Source organism: Triturus cristatus, chromosome 1_2 (genome assembly GCF_964204655.1).
Source record: "Triturus cristatus chromosome 1_2, aTriCri1.1, whole genome shotgun sequence".
NCBI lineage: Eukaryota > Metazoa > Chordata > Amphibia > Caudata > Salamandridae > Triturus > Triturus cristatus.
In genome coordinates this window covers 446,899,858-446,918,589 of record NC_140580.1, presented here as the reverse complement: position 1 = coordinate 446,918,589, position 18,732 = coordinate 446,899,858, and the positions used below count along the sequence as shown (strand labels likewise).

The 18,732-nt window shown below is 45.0% G+C and overlaps 1 protein-coding gene across 6 annotated transcripts in view; it reads left to right on the top strand.

The window, feature by feature from the left end:
- Nucleotides 1-18,732, top strand: part of KIF11 (kinesin family member 11) — a 271,380-nt gene that overhangs the window by 229,324 nt on the left and 23,324 nt on the right. For all 6 annotated transcript variants that reach the window (XM_085606145.1, XM_085606146.1, XM_085606148.1 and 3 more), the window contains one exon: nucleotides 11,918-12,140. In XM_085606145.1, the coding sequence (XP_085462271.1) occupies nucleotides 11,918-12,140 (223 nt within the window). The remainder of the gene's footprint in view (nucleotides 1-11,917; nucleotides 12,141-18,732) is intronic.

The following is an 18,732-nucleotide window of genomic DNA, read 5'->3' as shown; positions in this document are numbered from 1 at the left end:
TTACACATTTGTTCAACAAAGAGCTCCATGCTGGTTATGTCCGTCGTTTCCGCCACACCCGTGATGCGGACGTTGTTTCGCCGCGAGCGCGCCTCCAAATCCTCATTTTTCTGCTGAATGAGTGTCAGAATCTTCTCCATGCCCCGCAGTTGGCCGGCAAGGCCGGTCTGATTTTCCTCCGTGTCGGCCACACGTGTTTCAAGCGATTCCACTCTCCCCTCTTGTTTGTCCATGCGGGACGTGATACTGTCCATGCGGGCAGCCAGCGCATCCATTTTGCCATCAATGCCATGTAAACTGGTTTTCAGTTCCTGAAACATGGCTTTAATGTCCACATCCTGAGCACCACTCCGGTCCGCTCGAGAAGATTCGGCCTCACGGAGGTCTGGGTCTGGGTCCGGCGGCTTCTGCTTGGACTTGTCGAAAGTGATTTTCGGCTGCCGCGTGTCCGGTTTGCCCATGGCCGCTCACCAGCCGCCACCCGGCGCCGCCAGTATGCTTGGGCGGCCGCGCCGCGACCTCCTCGTACTGCACCAGTCGCCGCCAGTCGCCAACCACCAGCGTCTCACCGAGGGCAGCAGGGCGGTTAGGCCTAGTAGGTAGGCTGAAGGGCTGGGCCTCCAGTGGCGGGGCACGCACCTTAAGCGGAGCAAGCGGGGAGAGTCACAGCGCAGGCCGCCGGAGCAGGACAACCCTAGTACAGCCGTGCACTGTCCACACCCCAGGTCAACGCTCCAACCCCACCACAGTATGGTCGGGGCATGTACGGCAGCCGACCACGTCTCTCCGATCGTCGCCCTGGAACCTTCGACCATGGGACTTCGGCTTCAGGCAAAATGGCCGCCACTGCGATCATCCGATCGGGACCGTCGCTGTTCACCGGCATGCAATCCAGGGGCAGACGTTCGGTGTTCCTCCACACCACCCGCCGCTGCCCCAGCTTCGCTCCGACAGCCGAAGGGGGTGAGACCTTCGCCGGGGCGCGCGTTTCCGTGGGCAAGCGAACAGCCTCTGCCTCGCCCCTCGGACAGGTTTCGGGCACTCCACACGCAAGGCCCCGGCTCTAGCGAATGGTGTAGGCCGCCACGTCTCCGCGCCGCCCGCGGGCCGCTCTCTGCCCACGAGTCGCCGACGGGGGTCAGATAAGCCAGAGCACAGGGCGGACACCCTGGACTACCGTCTCGGGCGGGGAGGTCCGAGCTCGCACCCCAGTTCAGCTAATAATTGAAGGATTTCTGTGCTCGATCGGCGGAGCTGCGGTTTCAGGCAGCCATTCCGCTCGGCAGCCAATCCACGCCCCCCAATATCTTCCCGTACTTGGGTGTGACCTTTGCTGCGATTGGCTCATGGTCTGGGCATTTGGCCCAGGCCACGAGCAAATTCTCAAAGGCCACAAATTCTATTTTAAGCATTCCCAAACCAAAGAGATCGGGAGTCATTAAGGCGATTGCTAAGATTTTTCAACTTCAATGTGTCCCAGTGGCAACTTATGGAGCAGAAGTTTGGGGCATTGGGAACAGCATCTCTATTTAGCGAGTAGAGAATCTGTTTTGTAGGAGACTATTAAATGTGCCAATTTTTACATCCAATTTTATCACACATTATGAATTAAACTTCAATTTTATCTCCGATTTTGTCAGTTCCCGACCAGTGCTATTTTGGCACTCGGTCTGGATGAACAAATCAGCGTCACTTACGCAAGAGATATTAACCGATTGTCTAAGCTGTGATAGGGGGTTGAAGATCCCGTGGATTTCTTATATATATACAAATTTGCGAGAAATAGGCATGGACAATATTTGTATTAATCCTACCCATGCCAGCAAAATTAAGAAATCCGAATTAAAAGAGGCATTAAGTGTACTGTACTCCCAAAAGAGATTCAGGAGGGAACCAGAGAAACCAACAGTTACGAGGTACATGGACATAGCAGTACCCAGATATCCCCTTGCTCTATATTTAACACTACAACTGACAAATTGGGAAAGAAGTCTTCTATGTCATCTGAGGGCTGGAACTATTGGGTATCTGTTAAATTTCCCTCTGGGCTATCTGGAAAGTACGACTATGATGAGCTGTCCCTGCAATGGGCAAAGTAAACAAAGTGATTTGCACTTCTTTTTTCTCTGTAATTTCTACTCAAAGTACACAAAACTGTTTTTAATTTCTTATTTTAAAAAATGTAGACCAATCAGCTTGGTCAAATCTTATCAGGCACTGTTAACACTTGGAAATAAGGAAATAATTTTTCGTGTTTGCAGTTTTTTAAAGATTGCTGTCCATGCGCGCAGAACGATGGAAATGTAAATAATTGTGTTTTAATCTGCATGCTTTTACTGGGAAATTTGATTTTTCTCATGTTATAAGATGTGCTTTTATGAGTTGTTACAATTCGAATAAAGATTCTTTGAAACTTGAATAAGCAGCAATTTGTAAGAAGACATAAGCTGGCATTTGACCTCTGTCTTTGAATGCCCAGCAAATGTGACCAGATATAAACCAGATTTAAAGGCATCTTTATTGCCCGTCCACTTTCTGAATGAATAGAACATATGTTGCCAGCTTGCTCGCCAGACTGGGCCAGCAGGCCCTAATTTAAAATCTGCCTCGCCATGGCGAGTAGATTTCTTGAGCCCTTCATCTGCAGTGGCAGACTGGGAGTCATGTTTAACCTATCACAACCCAGGTGGCACAACCAGTGCTGCAGTCCCCGATTTGACCCTCAGCGTACCGGCCCTGGGTACCATATGTAGGAAACTGGGTTTTTTGTTGCAGTAATCCCCCACTTTTTGCCGGGTATTTGATGCAACTTTGACTGACGTGCACTGGGTTTCTTCTAACCAGGTCCCCAGTGTTCTTTCCCAAAAACAAGGCAACTGGTCACTTGATCGCTAAGTGACCAGGCGTTTATCACCTCTGTTAGTCCCTAGTTTGGGGTACCTCTGGTACCTAGGGCATAGGTAATAGAGGGTCCCTAAGAGCTGCAGCATATCTTGTACCACTTTTAGGGACCCAGCACCAAACTCATACAGACTGCAACTACAAGGCTTGTGACCAGGTGTTCTAAAAAGTGGGGTCACCCAAACGGTGATTCTCTATGTGATTGGGCAAAGTGCCAAGAGAACAGAATCAATCTGATGAAAAATAAAACCCTCACTCACCAACATAGTTGGTGACATGCTTCATCATGGGGTTTTAGCCAGGGGTGCCTTGTGCACCTCTGGTGTGCTTCAACGCTTGAATTTAAGGCGGAGCAGCAACTTCAAACTAGAAAAAGTGAGGTGATACGTGAATGAAATAATCAAAAAAGGGGATTAAAAATAGTGTATCGTACACCAGAACATTTTAATAGTGACGAGACAAGAATGTTAAAAATGATGAAGGATAATTACTCCTGACTTTAATTTGGTCAGACTTATCCTATAGGTGGTCAAGTGGTCGACATGTTTCAGCTTGTCAATGTTATTCACTAAGCTTTCATCAGGACCTAATCACAAAAAAGAAAAAGAAGCACCTTGGCGGTGTAAGCTCACTAAGGCTTACCCTGACCTCAGGTGCAGAGAACCGATAAACTCACGGTTACAGTAGAGGTCTTCCACTGTTCTGAAAAAAGACCTCGTGTATCTGGAATTTTTTTTTTTATTTGTTTAGTCAGCATACATAATACTTGCTTATATTCATCAGACAACAGATAGTCTTAAACAGAGCAAAAAAACTCAACTACTGGGTCCATGTGATTTTACATGGCCTATGTAAGTATTCAACAGCTTCCATGTACATTTAGAAGGGTGTATATAGTTACAAAATTGTGAGCATGCCAAAATCTATATGGACAGGATCTATATAGATAAGGTAATTGAGCAATTTGGTCAATAGTCTGGCATGAAATGATTTTATAGTGTAAATGGAGATCACGTTCACAAAATGCACTTTAAAATAATATACATCTTCAATATGGCAATATAGTAGCCAAAACAGAAGAAATGTAAAATATGAAACACTGGGAGCTTACGTATAAATGGATAAGTGCGTGCTCCTTGGGCAAGAAGGCGAATTGCGGGACTACAGAACAACTGTGGCAACAAGGAGAGAAATACACAGGAAGAATGTTTACTATGACACAGCCCGTAATTCACAAAGATTGTGTACCACGTTATTCCGTACAGCGCAAAACAAACATTAAGTTTTCCTAAAAGGCAGTACTCACGTCGTCCAAGTCCTCAGCCAGCAGTTTGCACCTAAAAGGTCCGCCGAGCCCGGAGATAGTTGCGTACTGAGGGGCTCGTGTTTAAATGCAATTGACCAACCGCTGAAGAACCGGAAGTAAACGTGTAAGCCTTTCTGCGTGCGCGTCATCGATAGAGACAGCGAGAAAGGACTAAGTGACTGGTCTCTTATGAAAAAGCTAGAGCGTCAAAAGGCTCTATTCCTCAAAAAACTTTATTGAGTAGTATTAGCCATACATCAACATTGAGCAAAGATAGTCAACAAAAATCAACTCTACTGTCAATCTATGCGCAAAATGATCGTCGAGACAAAAAGGGGAGATAAAGGCAGAGATTAAGCCGCATAAGATGCTGACACATCACTCTATTCATCCCTGTTTTGATAACAATATTATACAGCGCAATCTTCATCTAGAAAGGGGCATGTAAATTACAGACTACCACAGATGGTCAAAGTTATCAAAAAACCTGATATACATAACCGGCCCAAAAGTTAGTAAATGAGAGTACAAGGATACTCAGATATATAGAGATAATTATATTCTACATTGAAGCCCTAGTCTCAACGTCTCAGCACTGTCCCCCAAGGGATATTATCGTTGAGACCCGACAGGTGTGTTGATAACCGATATACCCAACGTTGTTCCTTTTCGAACAGTGAAGTTGATTTCACTTGTTCAATGATGGTCCACTGTAGATCATCTGCAGTATGATTAAAACGTAGGAAGTGCTCAGTCAGTTTTGTCGCACTTCTTTTACATCGGACGTTACTCCGATGTTCACCAATACGTAATTTAATCTTCCGTGTGGTCATGCCCACGTATTTTAAATCGCATGGACACGTAATTAGATAGACCACATCAGTAGTGTTGCAATTCGTGTGACTGCGTTGAATCCAGGTTTTTCCAGTTTCCAAAGATAAAGTCTTTGTAGAGGACGTGAGATGGCAAACACTACACGACCCAAAGGGGTAATGGCCAAGAATAGGTGGCAGGCCCCAGGTGTCAAGAACCGAGATTGCAGTTGGCTTATTACAGATCCTCGGTCTCGTATGGACAAGCGAGTCCTTGATACTCTTAGCTTTCCTGTAAGAGAATAAGGGTTTGTCCCAATTGATACTGTTGCTCTCCAAAATACGCCAATGTTTTTTAATGGATTTTGAAATAGCGTTGGAAGCAGTGTTAAAAGTGGTTACACACGTTAGTGGGATGTCTGTGGGCTGTCTTAGAGAATCTTGTAAAAGGACCTCTCTAGGTTGATTTCTTGCTCGTTTGCAACTTTTGGACAGAATGGTGTCAGGATAACCTCTCTGTTTCAATTTAGATGTAAGATCTTTGGATTGTTTACGAAAATCCTCCACTTGGCTGCAATTACGTCTGATTCGTAAATACTGGCCATAGGGGAGATTTTATCGTAGTGGTCGAGGATGAAAGCTGGAAAAAGCCAAAAGATTATTTTTGGCTGTCGGTTTGTAATGTGTTTTAGTCGATAATACACCATCAATTTTAGTCACAATTACATCCAAAAAAATCATTTCGTAGTTGTGGAAAGCATGGGTAAACAGCAGATGGGGGTCACAAGTATTAATCCATGCCAAAAATTCGAGTAGAATGCTCTCGGGACCCTCCCAGATGATAAAAATCTCATCGATATACCTCTTCCTAAAGGAGAGGTAGGGGGAAAAAGGATTAGATTGGCTCAAGATAAATTTACGTTCAAAGTCAGAAACATAAAGTCCGGCCACACTGGGCGCAAAAGTGCTGCCCATCGAAGTACCGGTGGACTGGAGGTACAGCGTGCCTTGATATTCAAAAAAATTCTTCTTGAGTGCCAAAGTAGCACAATCAATAATAAATCCTTTTGGTGTTTGAAAAGACCAGTTGATAGAGTCCAGGGCTTCCCCAATGACCTTGATGGTATCGTCCTGGGGAATGCTCGTATAAAGACTCTCAATATCCAGAGAGACAAGGATGGTATTGTCATGATCTACTCGGAGTTCTTGTAAAGATGCCAAAACAAGTCACCCCCTCCGGGTCGCCCAATAGTATCGGGCATAGGCTCCCTTTTAGAGCCCCTCTCTATTTTTTGTGATTTATTTTTGAAACCCATAATCCAGGACACCCCTACCTATCTGAAAGATACCAAAAGTTTTTTGGCATCTTTACAAGAACTCAGAGTAGATCATGACAATACCATCCTTGTCTCTCTGGATATTGAGTCTTTATACGAGCATTCCCCAGGACGATACCATCAAGGTCATTGGGGAATGATATTTTTATCATCTGGGAGGGTCCTGAGAGCCTTCTACTCGAATTTTTGGCATGGATTAATACTTGTCACCCCCATCTGCTGTTTACCCATGCTATACACAACTACGAAATGATTTTTTTGGATGTAATTGTGACTAAAATTGATGGTGTATTATCGACTAAAACACATTACAAACCGACAGCCAAAAATAATCTTGGCTTTTTCCAGCTTTCATCGTCGACCACTACGAGAAAATCTCCCCTATGGGCAGTATTTACGAATCAGACGTAATTGCAGCCAAGTGGAGGATTTTCGTAAACAATCCAAAGATCTTACATCTAAATTGAAACAGAGAGGTTATCCTGACACCATTCTGTCCAAAAGTTGCAAACGAGCAAGAAATCAACCTAGAGAGGTCCTTTTACAAGATTCTCTAAGACAGCCCACAGACATCCCACTAACGTGTGTAACCACTTTTAACACTGCTTCCAACGCTATTTCAAAATCCATTAAAAAACATTGGCGTATTTTGGAGAGCAACAGTATCAATTGGGACAAACCCTTATTCTCTTACAGGAAAGCTGAGAGTATCAAGGACTCGCTTGTCCATACGATACCGAGGATCTGTAATAAACCAACTGCAATCTCGGTTCTTGACACCTGGGGCCTGCCACCTATTCTTGGCCATTACCCCTGTGGGTCGTGTAGTGTTTGCCATCTCACGTCCTCTACAAAGACTTTATCTTTGGAAACTGGAAAAACCTGGATTCAACGCAGTCACACGAATTGCAACACTACTGATGTGGTCTATCTAATTACGTGTCCATGCGATTTAAAATACGTGGGCATGACCACACGGAAGATTAAATTACGTATTGGTGAACATCGGAGTAACGTCCGATGTAAAAGAAGTGCGACAAAACTGACAGAGCACTTCCTACGTTTTAATCATACTGCAGATGATCTACAGTGGACCATCATTGAACAAGTGAAATCAACTTCACTGTTCGAAAAGGAACAACGTTGGGTATATCGGTTATCAACACACCTGTCTGGTCTCAACGATAATATCCCTTGGGGGACAGTGCTGAGACGTTGAGACTAGGGCTTCAATGTAGAATATAATTATCTCTATATATCTGAGTATCCTTGTACTCTCATTTACTAACTTTTGGGCCTGTTATGTATATCAGGTTTTTTGATAACTTTGACCATCTGTGGTAGTCTGTAATTTACATGTCCCCTTTCTAGATGAAGATTGCGCTGTATAATATTGTTATCAAAAAGGGGATGAATAGAGTCTGATGTGTCAGCATCTTATGCGGCTTAATCTCTGCCTTTATCTCCCCTTTTTGTCTCTATGATCATTTTGCGCATAGATTGACAGTCGAGTTGATTTTTGTTGACTATCTTTGCTCAATGTTGATGTATGGCTAATACTACTCAATAAAGTTTTTTGAGGAATAGAGCCTTTTGACGCTCTAGCTTTTTCATAAGAGACCAGTCACTTAGTCCTTTCTCGCTGTCTCTATCGATGACGCGCACGCAGAAAGGCTTACACGTTTACTTCCGGTTCTTCAGCGGTTGGTCATTTGCATTTAAACACGAGCCCCTCAGTACGTAACTATCTCTGGGCTCGGCGGACCTTTTAGGTGCAAACTTCTGGCTGAGGACTTGGACGACGTGAGTACTGCCTTTTAGGAAAACTTAATGTTTGTTTTGCGCTGTACGGAATAACGTGGTACACAATCTTTGTGAATTACGGGCTGTGTCAAAGTAAACATTCTTCCTGTGTTTTTCTCTCCTTGTTGCCACAGTTGTTCTGTAGTCCCGCAATTCGCCTTCTTGCCCAAGGAGCACGCACTTATCCATTTATACGTAAGCTCCCAGTGTTTCATATTTTACATTTCTTCTGTTTTGGCTACTATATCGCCATATTGAAGATGTATATTATTTTAAAGTGCATTTTGTGAACGTGATCTCCATTTACACTATAAAATCATTTCATGCCAGACTATTGACCAAATTGCTCAATTACCTTATCTATATAGATCCTGTCCATATAGATTTTGGCATGCTCACAATTTTGTAACTATATACACCCTTCTAAATGTACATGGGAGCTGTTGAATACTTACATAGGCCATGTAAAACCACATGGACCCAGTAGTTGAGTTTTTTTGCTCTGTTTAAGACTCGATCTGTTTTCTGATGAATATAAGCAAGTATTATGTATGCTGACTAAACAAAAAAAAAAAATTTTTTTCCAGATACACGAGGTCTTTTTTTCAGAACAGTGGAAGACCTCTACTGTAACCGTGAGTTTATCGGTTCTCTGCACCTGAGGTCAGGGTAAGCCTTAGTGAGCTTACACCGCCAAGGTGCTTCTTTTTCTTTTTTGTGATTAGGTCCTGATGAAAGCTTAGTGAATAACATTGACAAGCTGAAACATGTCGACCACTTGACCACCTATAGGATAAGTCTGACCAAATTAAAGTCAGGAGTAATTATCCTTCATCATTTTTAACATATTCTTATCTCGTCACTATTAAAATGTTCTGGTGTACGATACACTATTTTTAATCCCCTTTTTTGATTATTTCATTCACATATCACCTCACTTTTTCTAGTTTGAAGTTGCTGCTCCGCCTTAAGTTCAAGCGTTGAAGCACACCAGAGGTGCACAAGGCACCCCTAGCTAAAACCCCATGATGAAGCATGTCACCAACTATGTTGGTGAGTGAGGGTTTTATTTTTCATCAGATTGATTCTGTTCTCTTGGCACTTTGCCCAATCACATAGAGAATCACCGTTTGTGTGACCCTCTCTTTCTCATCACGCTCTTTTGTTGTTACTACATTGATTTTGGGGGACCAAGAGTGTGGATATACCCTCTCTCTTGTTGTTTATAGTTCTAAAAAGTGGCACATGTAATTCAAGGCAGAGTGCATTATAATACTTGAATATTTCTGAATATGCAGATATGCCCTGTTCAAATAGTTACCATACAACTGAACAGGAACGCCATCTTAAGAATGTACTGGTCAAAACGAGTTTCCCAGCTATATAATGGCTTCACTTAAACCTATGGTGTTTGGTACACCTCGTATTAATAAACCTGCACTGATTCCAGTGATGGATTTATTAGTACATGCACCCAGAGGGTACCTTTAGAGGTTACCCCTAAACCCTATTAGCCTTTGAGAGTGCTGTCTGACTAGTCCAGCCTCCCACCACAGACAAGTCTCTGACCCTCCTTGATGGTGAGATTTCTGCTCTAAGAGGACAGAAACCATGCCTGCTCTGGAGATGTGTTATCACCTTCTCCAGGAAGGCTTGTAAATTTGCATATCCATGCTGGGGGCTTCAAAGGCCTCTCCTGCCTTTGATTGTGACCCTGGGCTTCCCCAGACAAGCGAGATGCCACCCCCTGCTCTGGGCCATCTGGCACCTGGACAGGCGGGAAAATTAGCTGTGCAGGAGTTGTTGCACTGCCAGGCTGAACACTTCTAGGGTGCGCAAGCCTGAAGTGAACACTAATTTAGAAATTCCACCATCTTGTGTGAGGTGGCATTAGGACCACTGGCATACTGTGATGCCCACTCCCCAAAAGAAGTGGTCATTTAGGGGATGTAGCGACTCCAGGGTTAAGTAGCCCATTGGCTACTACCCCTCACTCTTGTTAATGCCCCTAAATTGAGCATTTAGGGGAGCCCCTGATAACAGAATTTCATATTTGGCATGACAAAAAGTAGACCGACTACTGAGCTGAGCACAGATGAGCACAACTGACTTTGTGCCAACCCTGCTGACCTGCCTGCAGGCCCCAAAGAAGCAAAGCCCCGTACACCGACCTGCCGCCTAAGGGGACTACCGACGCAGCTGCTGCCCAGGAAGAGATAGCAGTGCTCCTCCAGGTCATATCTGTCCTCCCTCCGAGTGTTGGGACGCCAGGACCGACAGGAACCGCAGTACCAATACCTGCAGTACTGGGCTCCTTGCAGTAACCAAGTCTTGTTGTGTCCCACCAGACACCAAAGCTGAGGAAGACCAACCTGCACGTCGAGCGACTTCAGGGACTGTTAGACTCAGTTTGATAGTGGTCTGGCTGTCCTTGTTGGCCCTCGGCAGCAGAAACAAAGGCAGCGTGAGTCTGTGACTGATGCCTTAAAGCACTTCTAAACCCTCGCCCCAGAGCCAGCATCCAAGGAAGGTGACTGTGCCATCGAGGTCCCCAGACCCACAAAAACCCACCCTTGGGTTTGTCAAGGCTGGATTTCCAGTCCCTGCCTGCATCTTCTTATTGCAGGCCCCCTCCAACCATGAGACTCCAGCACTGGGCCAAAAGACACCACTGCACCAAGCCTACAGACCGAGGAAAAGTTGACCAAATGTGTTCCCATGTTCCCGATCATCTCAAGTGTCGAGACCCCCCAGTGGGTTCCCCGAACTGTTCCCCAGTCCCAACTTGCAGCCGCTTTCTGACTGGAATGTTCCCGATTGAAGTGAATGGGACACCCGACACCCTAACACATCTGGGCCCAGATGCCCTAGAGTATCCCAAGGTGACCTGTTGGTGTGGCCCTGGAACTTGCCCCGTACTCGCCTTAAGTCTTAGAGAACAGTCCTGTAAGTTGCTGTGAAGCACCTGAATGCAGTACATGTTTTTTCCCCACAAGATAACATTACTGCTCCCAAAAATTGCACGGTCATTTTTTGAAAACTGTAAAAATTCAGAACTTGCTGAATCCGATCTTAGTATCTAAATTCATATAAAAGTATGTGTTCTTTATATAACTTGGTGTCGGATTTCTTTGAGTGTCTCACTTAATGCTTTTGTGTGTGCAATAAATGCTTAGCACTACCCTCTGAGATGCCAAAGTGCTCCTCTACACTACCGCAAAAGAGAGCATTTGTTATGTCATTTGTGCCTCTAATGTTTTGGGATTTGCCGGACCTCTTTTTGGTTTACTCTATAAAGAGCCAGCTTCCTACACCATATAGTCGAGACTTACCAGAAAGTTAGCTTATGCCAATTGGGTAGAAGCCAATCAAATAAATACACATACTTTAAGGTCAGGACAAGGTCTGGTTAGCAGGCCTCGGTGCACTCCGAGCTGAAAAACCAGCAGCATCAGTCCAAAACGTTTGGGGGTGACTATACAGAAAGAAGAATTTCCTTAAACTCTAATACAGGCATTCTGGGTCAGGACAATTTCGTGGATGAGAGCAGTGCTTCAGATGAGGTTGCTTGTCTGCGACGACCCTTAACTTGTTTTATGTGATTGACAGGTTTCAGACTCTGCTTATCTCAGTACAACAGGGACTCATTTACAGATTATTTCATTTAGATGCATGAGTTACCTTTGTACACTGAATCCAAACTAGTTTTGTACTAGCTGAAAAGTAAAATGGTATCTTGTTTACTTTTTTCCTTTCAGAATGTAAGTGAAAGCTGCACTTCGTCTGTGGCAAATACTACAGCCAAAGTAAACCAGCAGAGAGACGCTGAGGAGACCGCATTGACCACACTAGTCGACCAGGTCAAGGATGACAAAGAGATGCTTCTGGATCAGAAATCGGAACTCAGTGAGCAGGCTCAGATAGGCATCAGCCAAGTGTTTACCTTTTTGCAAGAGGAGCTTAAAAATGACATCCCAACAGGTAAATTCATGGTTTTTGTTAAAGCTTTATGAAGTACAAGATCTTGTTTCCATCTTGTTTCAATGCCTGGCTTAGAGTATTTTAAGACTATTTCACGTCCAGCACTGCGAGCATCTAGAAGCATGGAAAATTAGAGGTGAACTGAAATTGGTCCCATGGTGGTGATCTTCTTTTGTACTGCTTCACTCAAGTCTTGTGAATAAAAGGTCATCCTTATCCAAATCCTTTCTGATCTGGGTGGGCACATAGTATGATCTTCTCTTTTCTGATCCATCAATTCTGTTTTTTGTATCCCTTGTTTATGAACTTTTTGAAAACCGCATTTGAACTTAGACTTTAAATGCATCGCCAATCGTGGGGATTATTTTGCAGTCCCTAACCTTTGAAGAACATTTTCCTTGGAGGACAGGGTATTTGGAAAGTCCTAAAATCTGAAAGTTATCGTCCTCCAGGGCCCCAGAAATGTCATATTGTTATCTGACACCCAGTAAATAAAGGTCACTGCGTGACTGATAGTGATGTAGAGAGTTGGCTGTGCATTAACAAGGTTTAGCTCCTTTCGGTCTTCCGTTTGCAAATGATGCTGCTGATATTCCATGTCATAAATTTAACTAGTCTGTGGGTACTCCTGTAAGTGAAGATTGATGGCTATTGAAATATCAGAAGTCAACAGACTTGACCTGATAAAACTGAAAATGTAAAAGGACTCCTATGAAGTCTAAGTAACTGTACCACTCACCCATCCCAGGACACATTCAATCATTAATACACTTATACCTACAGTTGCCTTCTGTCCAAGACATGAAAGCAAAAGATGCCCTTTATAGGAACTGAAAATAACTTTATATGGGGTGGTGGTAATTAACCCCAAAACCCTCACAGGGTCTTGTGGCTTTGGCTAGAATTTTGTGTTGCCGCCAGTCTCCTCCTATTGTGGGTGAAGGAAACAGATGACTTTGAGGGTGTGCCACCTGACAGAGCACAGCTCTGTTGATAATTGGAATCCACAAAGCTTGTGTGATTTTAAAGGTCATGAACAGATGTCACTTTGATGTCTAGTTCAATTATTAGATATTGTAAGTGTCCAGGAAAGCCATCCTAAAGTATGTACTGGGCACTGGTCATTACGAGTTACCCAGCTACATCATGGCTTCACTTAGATCTATTGTGTTTGGCAGCAAACACCTTGTCTTAATAAATTCAAACTTATCCCAGTATTAGATTTATTATGACAGGCACCCAGAGGGCCCCTTAGAGGTGCCCCCGAACCCTACTAGTCTTCTAGTCTGCTGGCTGTCTAGTATTGTCCAGCTTCCACCACAGACTAGTTTCTGAACCCCTGTAGGTTCGAGCCAGCGCTCTCTGGGGTTAGGAAACCATACTTGCTCAGGAGAAGGGGCTATCCCCTCCTCCATCAGGGTGGCTAGTGAATCTTCTTACAAAGGTCGGAGGCTTCAAAGCCTATGCCGCGTTTGATATGCAACCCCGGCTTCATCCAGACCTGGAGAATGCCACCCCTTGCCTGATGGCCATTTGGTAACGGGCAGGCGGGAAATTAGCTATGCAGTAGTTGTGCTGCACCTTCAGGCTAGACAGACCCCTAAGGTGGGCTAGCTGATATTATCCATTAAAGAAGGGTTCCACCATCTTATGTTTGGTGGAATTAAGAACTCTGGGACAGGTCTATGTCCACTCTCCACAGAAAGTAGTCATATAGAGGATGTCGTGACCCCAGAGCCAAGTAGCCCATTGGCTACTACTATTCACTCCCTTAAATTCTGTATTTAGGTGGCCCCCTGACTGAAGACATGAGAACTGTGGCCCAGCCCTTTTGTGCAAAACCCTGCCGGCTGTTATCCTGACAATCGCAAAAACCAACTCACCCAGAAGCGGAACAGTCCTCCTCAGCCCTTGGAGGTCTTCACACTACTTTATCAACCCAGCAACATCTGCCTTGGAGTGGAGGAGCCTCTTCCTTGCACCAGCAGGCACTGACTGCATCTGCCCGGTACAGCTTTCTGTCATGCTTTTATTTCCTTTGAAGGGTGGGGGGGTTCTGGCAGGTATCGTGCAGACCAGCAGGAGCACCAGTTTTCGGCCCCTTCTCTGCAGCACCCTCTAAGCCACCTTAGTTTGCACTTAACTGCACGCACAAATCCTCCCAGGATGGTGATCACGTCTGACAGGTGTCACAGATCATTCAGCATGGTAATGCCCTACCTTTTCTGTTTGCTCGCCACATCTTGTACCCTTCCAACATGCAAACTACTTTTAAGAACATCTCCTGCTGCATGAGGTGTGAGTGTTCTCCAAAGGTGCTGTAGAGAAAGTTCTGGCCTTGCAAAGATTAGTGGTTGTTACTCGCCTTAGCCTAGTGCTGAAAAAAGGAAGGAGCCCACCGGGCTTTATTGAAATGATGAACTTAAAATGCTTTCCTGCAGAAGGATGGATTCTGAATGATTAAGTAGGCCCAGATGTTGGCCGCTGTGGACCTAGGAGGCTGAATAGTATTGTTGGACCTGCAGGATGCATATTTTCATAAACCCATTATACAGTCCCACAGGCATTATCTGCGATTTAAAGTAAGACAGGAACATTTCCAGTTCGCAGTGGTCCTCTTTGCCTCACTGACTTTTTGATGTTCACAAAAGTAAAGGTGGTGGTTGCAGCACACCTTTGGAGGTCAGACACATCCTTTTTCTCCTATCTTGACAACTGGCTTTTGAACGTGGGCTCGCAAAAGTCAGTTCGAGCATTCCATACGATTGTGAACCTCTTGACATCGTTCAAGGAAAAGGACAGAAACTCTAAGAGATAGATGGGGTCCAACCAGAAAAGTGGAGAAAAGTCACAAAGACTTGCACTCCAAGCACAAGGTAACCACACATACATTTGGTGGACGAGCCCACGATGTTTGGACTCAAAGCATTCAAAACCGTTATAAACTTAGATAATCTGTACCTTGTAGGAAGCTAGTTCTTTATATAGTGGACCAAAAAGAGGTTTACTGTGTAGTCCAGGCAAGCCCCAAAGGATTTGCAGAGGCACTCATGACACCAAAAGTGTTCTTTTGTGGTAGTATGGGCGAGCAGTTAGGCATATCCGAGGGTAGTGCTAAGCATTTATTGCGCACACAAAGGGATTAGGTGAGAGACACACTCACTAAAGAAATCCAACACCAATATATAAAAATAACTCTTACATTTATATGAATTTAGATACCAAGATCATTGGAATCAGGTAAGTACTTTTCAAGTTATGTATATTTATAGTTTTCAAGAGTTGACAGTGACATTTTTGGGAACAGTAATGATATCCTATGGGGGAAAAACATGCACTGCTTTCGGACACTTGATGACTTTTGGTCCAATCTTCTGGACTTAAGCTGAGTATGGGGCAAGGTCCAAGGCAGCACCAACAGGTCACCTCGGGCGGCACTGGGGTGACCAGGTGCAGAGGTGCTTTTCAGTGTTGAGTGCCCAATGTGGTCCTATGGGGAAAAACAAGTACTGCATTTGAGCACTTCACTGCGACTTGTGGGACCAATCTCCTGCGCTTAAGGGGAGTATGGGGCAAGGTCCAAGGTCACTCCAATAGGTCACCGTGGGAGGCTCTGGAGCTACTGTCTGGTGTCCAATTCACTTTAATGGGTAACGGTCCGGTTGCAAAGAGGCTGGGACTGGGAGACCAGTCAGGCTGAACCTTATAGGGGGCTTGGGTCTCGCAGTGCTTCGGGACATGGGGACGCCTTTGGTCCTCTTCTTCTCGGGCCAGGGTGGCCAGGTGTAGAGTTGTTCTGAGGCGTCAAGTTTTCAACACCAGAGGCACTCGCGGTAGAGAGGGCCTACAGAAACAGGCTGCAGGTGGCGTACGTGAGTCCACTGTGGGCAAACACATGGGTTAGGGGAACCATCCTGGCACCGTTGGCTCACTTCAACATGGGCTAGGGGCCACTGGTGCAGTGGTGCTTTCTGGTGTCTTGTTTGCAGGAGTTCCTGGGTCTTTGTTGAAAGCAGGCAGTCCTCCCAGGCTTTTGGAGGCACGGCAGCTGCAGGACGAGATGACTTGAGTGCAATCTGGCGGAAACAGCACACAGGCCAACAGGGTTGGCGCCAAGTCAGTTGCTTCTCCACAGTCCTTGCTTTTCGCAGCTCTTCGGTTTAATTCTTCGGTCGGCAGATATCTGATTTCCTAGTGCCAGGGGCTCCATGAAATACTAGAGTTAGGGGAGTCTAGGGTAGTAGCCAATGAGCTACTTACCCCTGGGGTCACTACACCCACTATATGACCACTTCTTGCGGAAGTGGGCATAATCCTGTCCCAAAGTTCCTAATTCTGCCATCAGATGGCAGATTTTTAAGTTTCGTATCCTCATCAGGTAGACCACCTTAGGGGTGGTAATAGCCTGAGGATGCACATGCCTCGGACTACTAATTTTCCTGCCTGTCCTGGCGCAAAATGGGCCCTAGTCAGGGGATTGGCATCCCTTCACCTCTAAGGATTCTCATGCCAAAGGCGGTGGACTCTTGTAAGCTCCCTGCCTTGGAATGCTAATTTAGCAATCTTTCTGTAGGAGGTGTAAAACACCTCCCTTCAGAGCACGCATTGTTTGTGATGACCTTAGAGCGTGCACTCTCGCCCCTTGTGGCCAGAAACTCATCGGGTGTGGCAGGCTGGACTGGACCAGTCAGCCAGAACACTAGAGGGCTGATATGTTTCAGGGGGTACCTCTTGGCTACCCTCTGGGTACATGTATTAAGAAATCCATTACTGTTTGGGTTTATCAATAAGATGTGTTTGATACCATACACCATATGTTTCAGTGAAGGCATAATGTAGCTGGGTAACTCATTTTGACCAGTGCCCAGTACATACCTTAAGATGGCATCCCTGCTCACGTGCAATATCAAGTAATAGAACTAGACTTCACAGGGGCATATCTGCTCATGCAGATATTTCCTCACATAAAATATATTGCACCCTGCCTTAGGGCTTAAAGGCTTGGTGTAAGGGTGATTTACATATATTTGATGCAGTGACTTTGACATGACTCATGATTTGCACCATGTCGCGCATGATGCAATAGCAGTCTGTGTGGGATTTGTCTGTGGGTCCCTTAAAGTGATATAAGATATGCTACAACCCTTTGTGACCCTCTTTAACACACATGCCCTAGGTACCTGGGTACCATTTACTAGGAACTTACAGGGGCGCTAAAGTCCTTAGCCAATTGTAGCACAATTAGACATCACCTGGTTTTGGGGATAGAGCACTGGCACTGATGTTTGGTTAGCAGGCCTTAGTTCACTGTCTGAGTCGAATGAGCATCTAATAGCTAAAAAGTGCAGGGACAACTGCAACAAAAGCCCAGTTTCCTAAAGCATACACATGAGATGACTAAGTTTTCTTCGCCAAACTGGTGTTAAAACGTTTCCTAGAGGGGGTGAAATAAGTATCGCCGCTAAAAAGCATACCCATGCCAACTTGGAACCTCAATGTGGTGCTAACGCAACGAATGATGCCACTTTTTGAGCCAAAAGTATGGTGCAAATGAAGTTCCTAACCCTAAAGACAGCTTTTCTGACTATCGTGTCACTAAGAAGCGTTGAGATCCAAGCGTGAACCACAAAAGAACGGTAGCTGCAAATATATAAGGAGGTGGTGGTAATGGGAGCAAATCCACAGTTCATACTAAAGGTGGTATCCCAGTTCCATGGTAATTAGGCCATCCAGTTACTGGCCACGTTCCAACATCCAAAGACATAGGCTGCTAAAGCCTTACTCGCAATGGATGAAAGACTAGCAATTCTGTACCAGCTAGAAAGAACGAAGACAATCAGCATGGCGGAACAATTCTTTGTATCTTTCGCCCACGCAAACGAGGGCGCTCCTGTCACCAAAGGATCATTGCAAGATAAATAGTTCAGACAATCGAATACTGCCACAAGACAGCAGAAGTGACACTCGTAAATACCACAAGCACATCTAACGTGGAAAAAGGTAGCAACACTAGCCTTTCTAGGTGGTGTGGCACAGGACGATAACTGCGCAGCAACCACATGATCTTCAATACACGCTTTCACAGTACCCTACTGGGTGAATGTTAAGTTATGTTACCAATGTTTGTATCAAGCACAGCTGCTCCAAGAGTGTCCCGGCGCGTGCCCAGTGGGGTAAGAACAGGAAACAGAAAAGCAGGCTAATTAAAAAGGAAGGTCTTCAGTCTCTTCCTAAAGTCTTCGGGTCCTGAAGGCCACGTAAGTCCAGTGGGAGTTGGTTCCAGGCCACAGCAGCCATATACAAGAGGGAGCTGCCATCGAACTTTTTTTGACGGAACCTAGGAATGCCCAAGGTAACAAGGTTGCACAAGTGTAAAAAAGAGTACCAAAACATTTATTGTAAAACGCAGAATCCAGAGAACCCATCTTCTCCAAAGGACAGGATACCACTATATAATCAATGCAGATCCTACTTTCCTATACACAGCATGTGATTCCAGAAAAGATTCCAGTTGCAAAACGAAATGCTTACTTACCGGAAGGAATAGTTTTGCAGCTTGAAGAATTTTCAGGATTCACTTACAACTAACCCA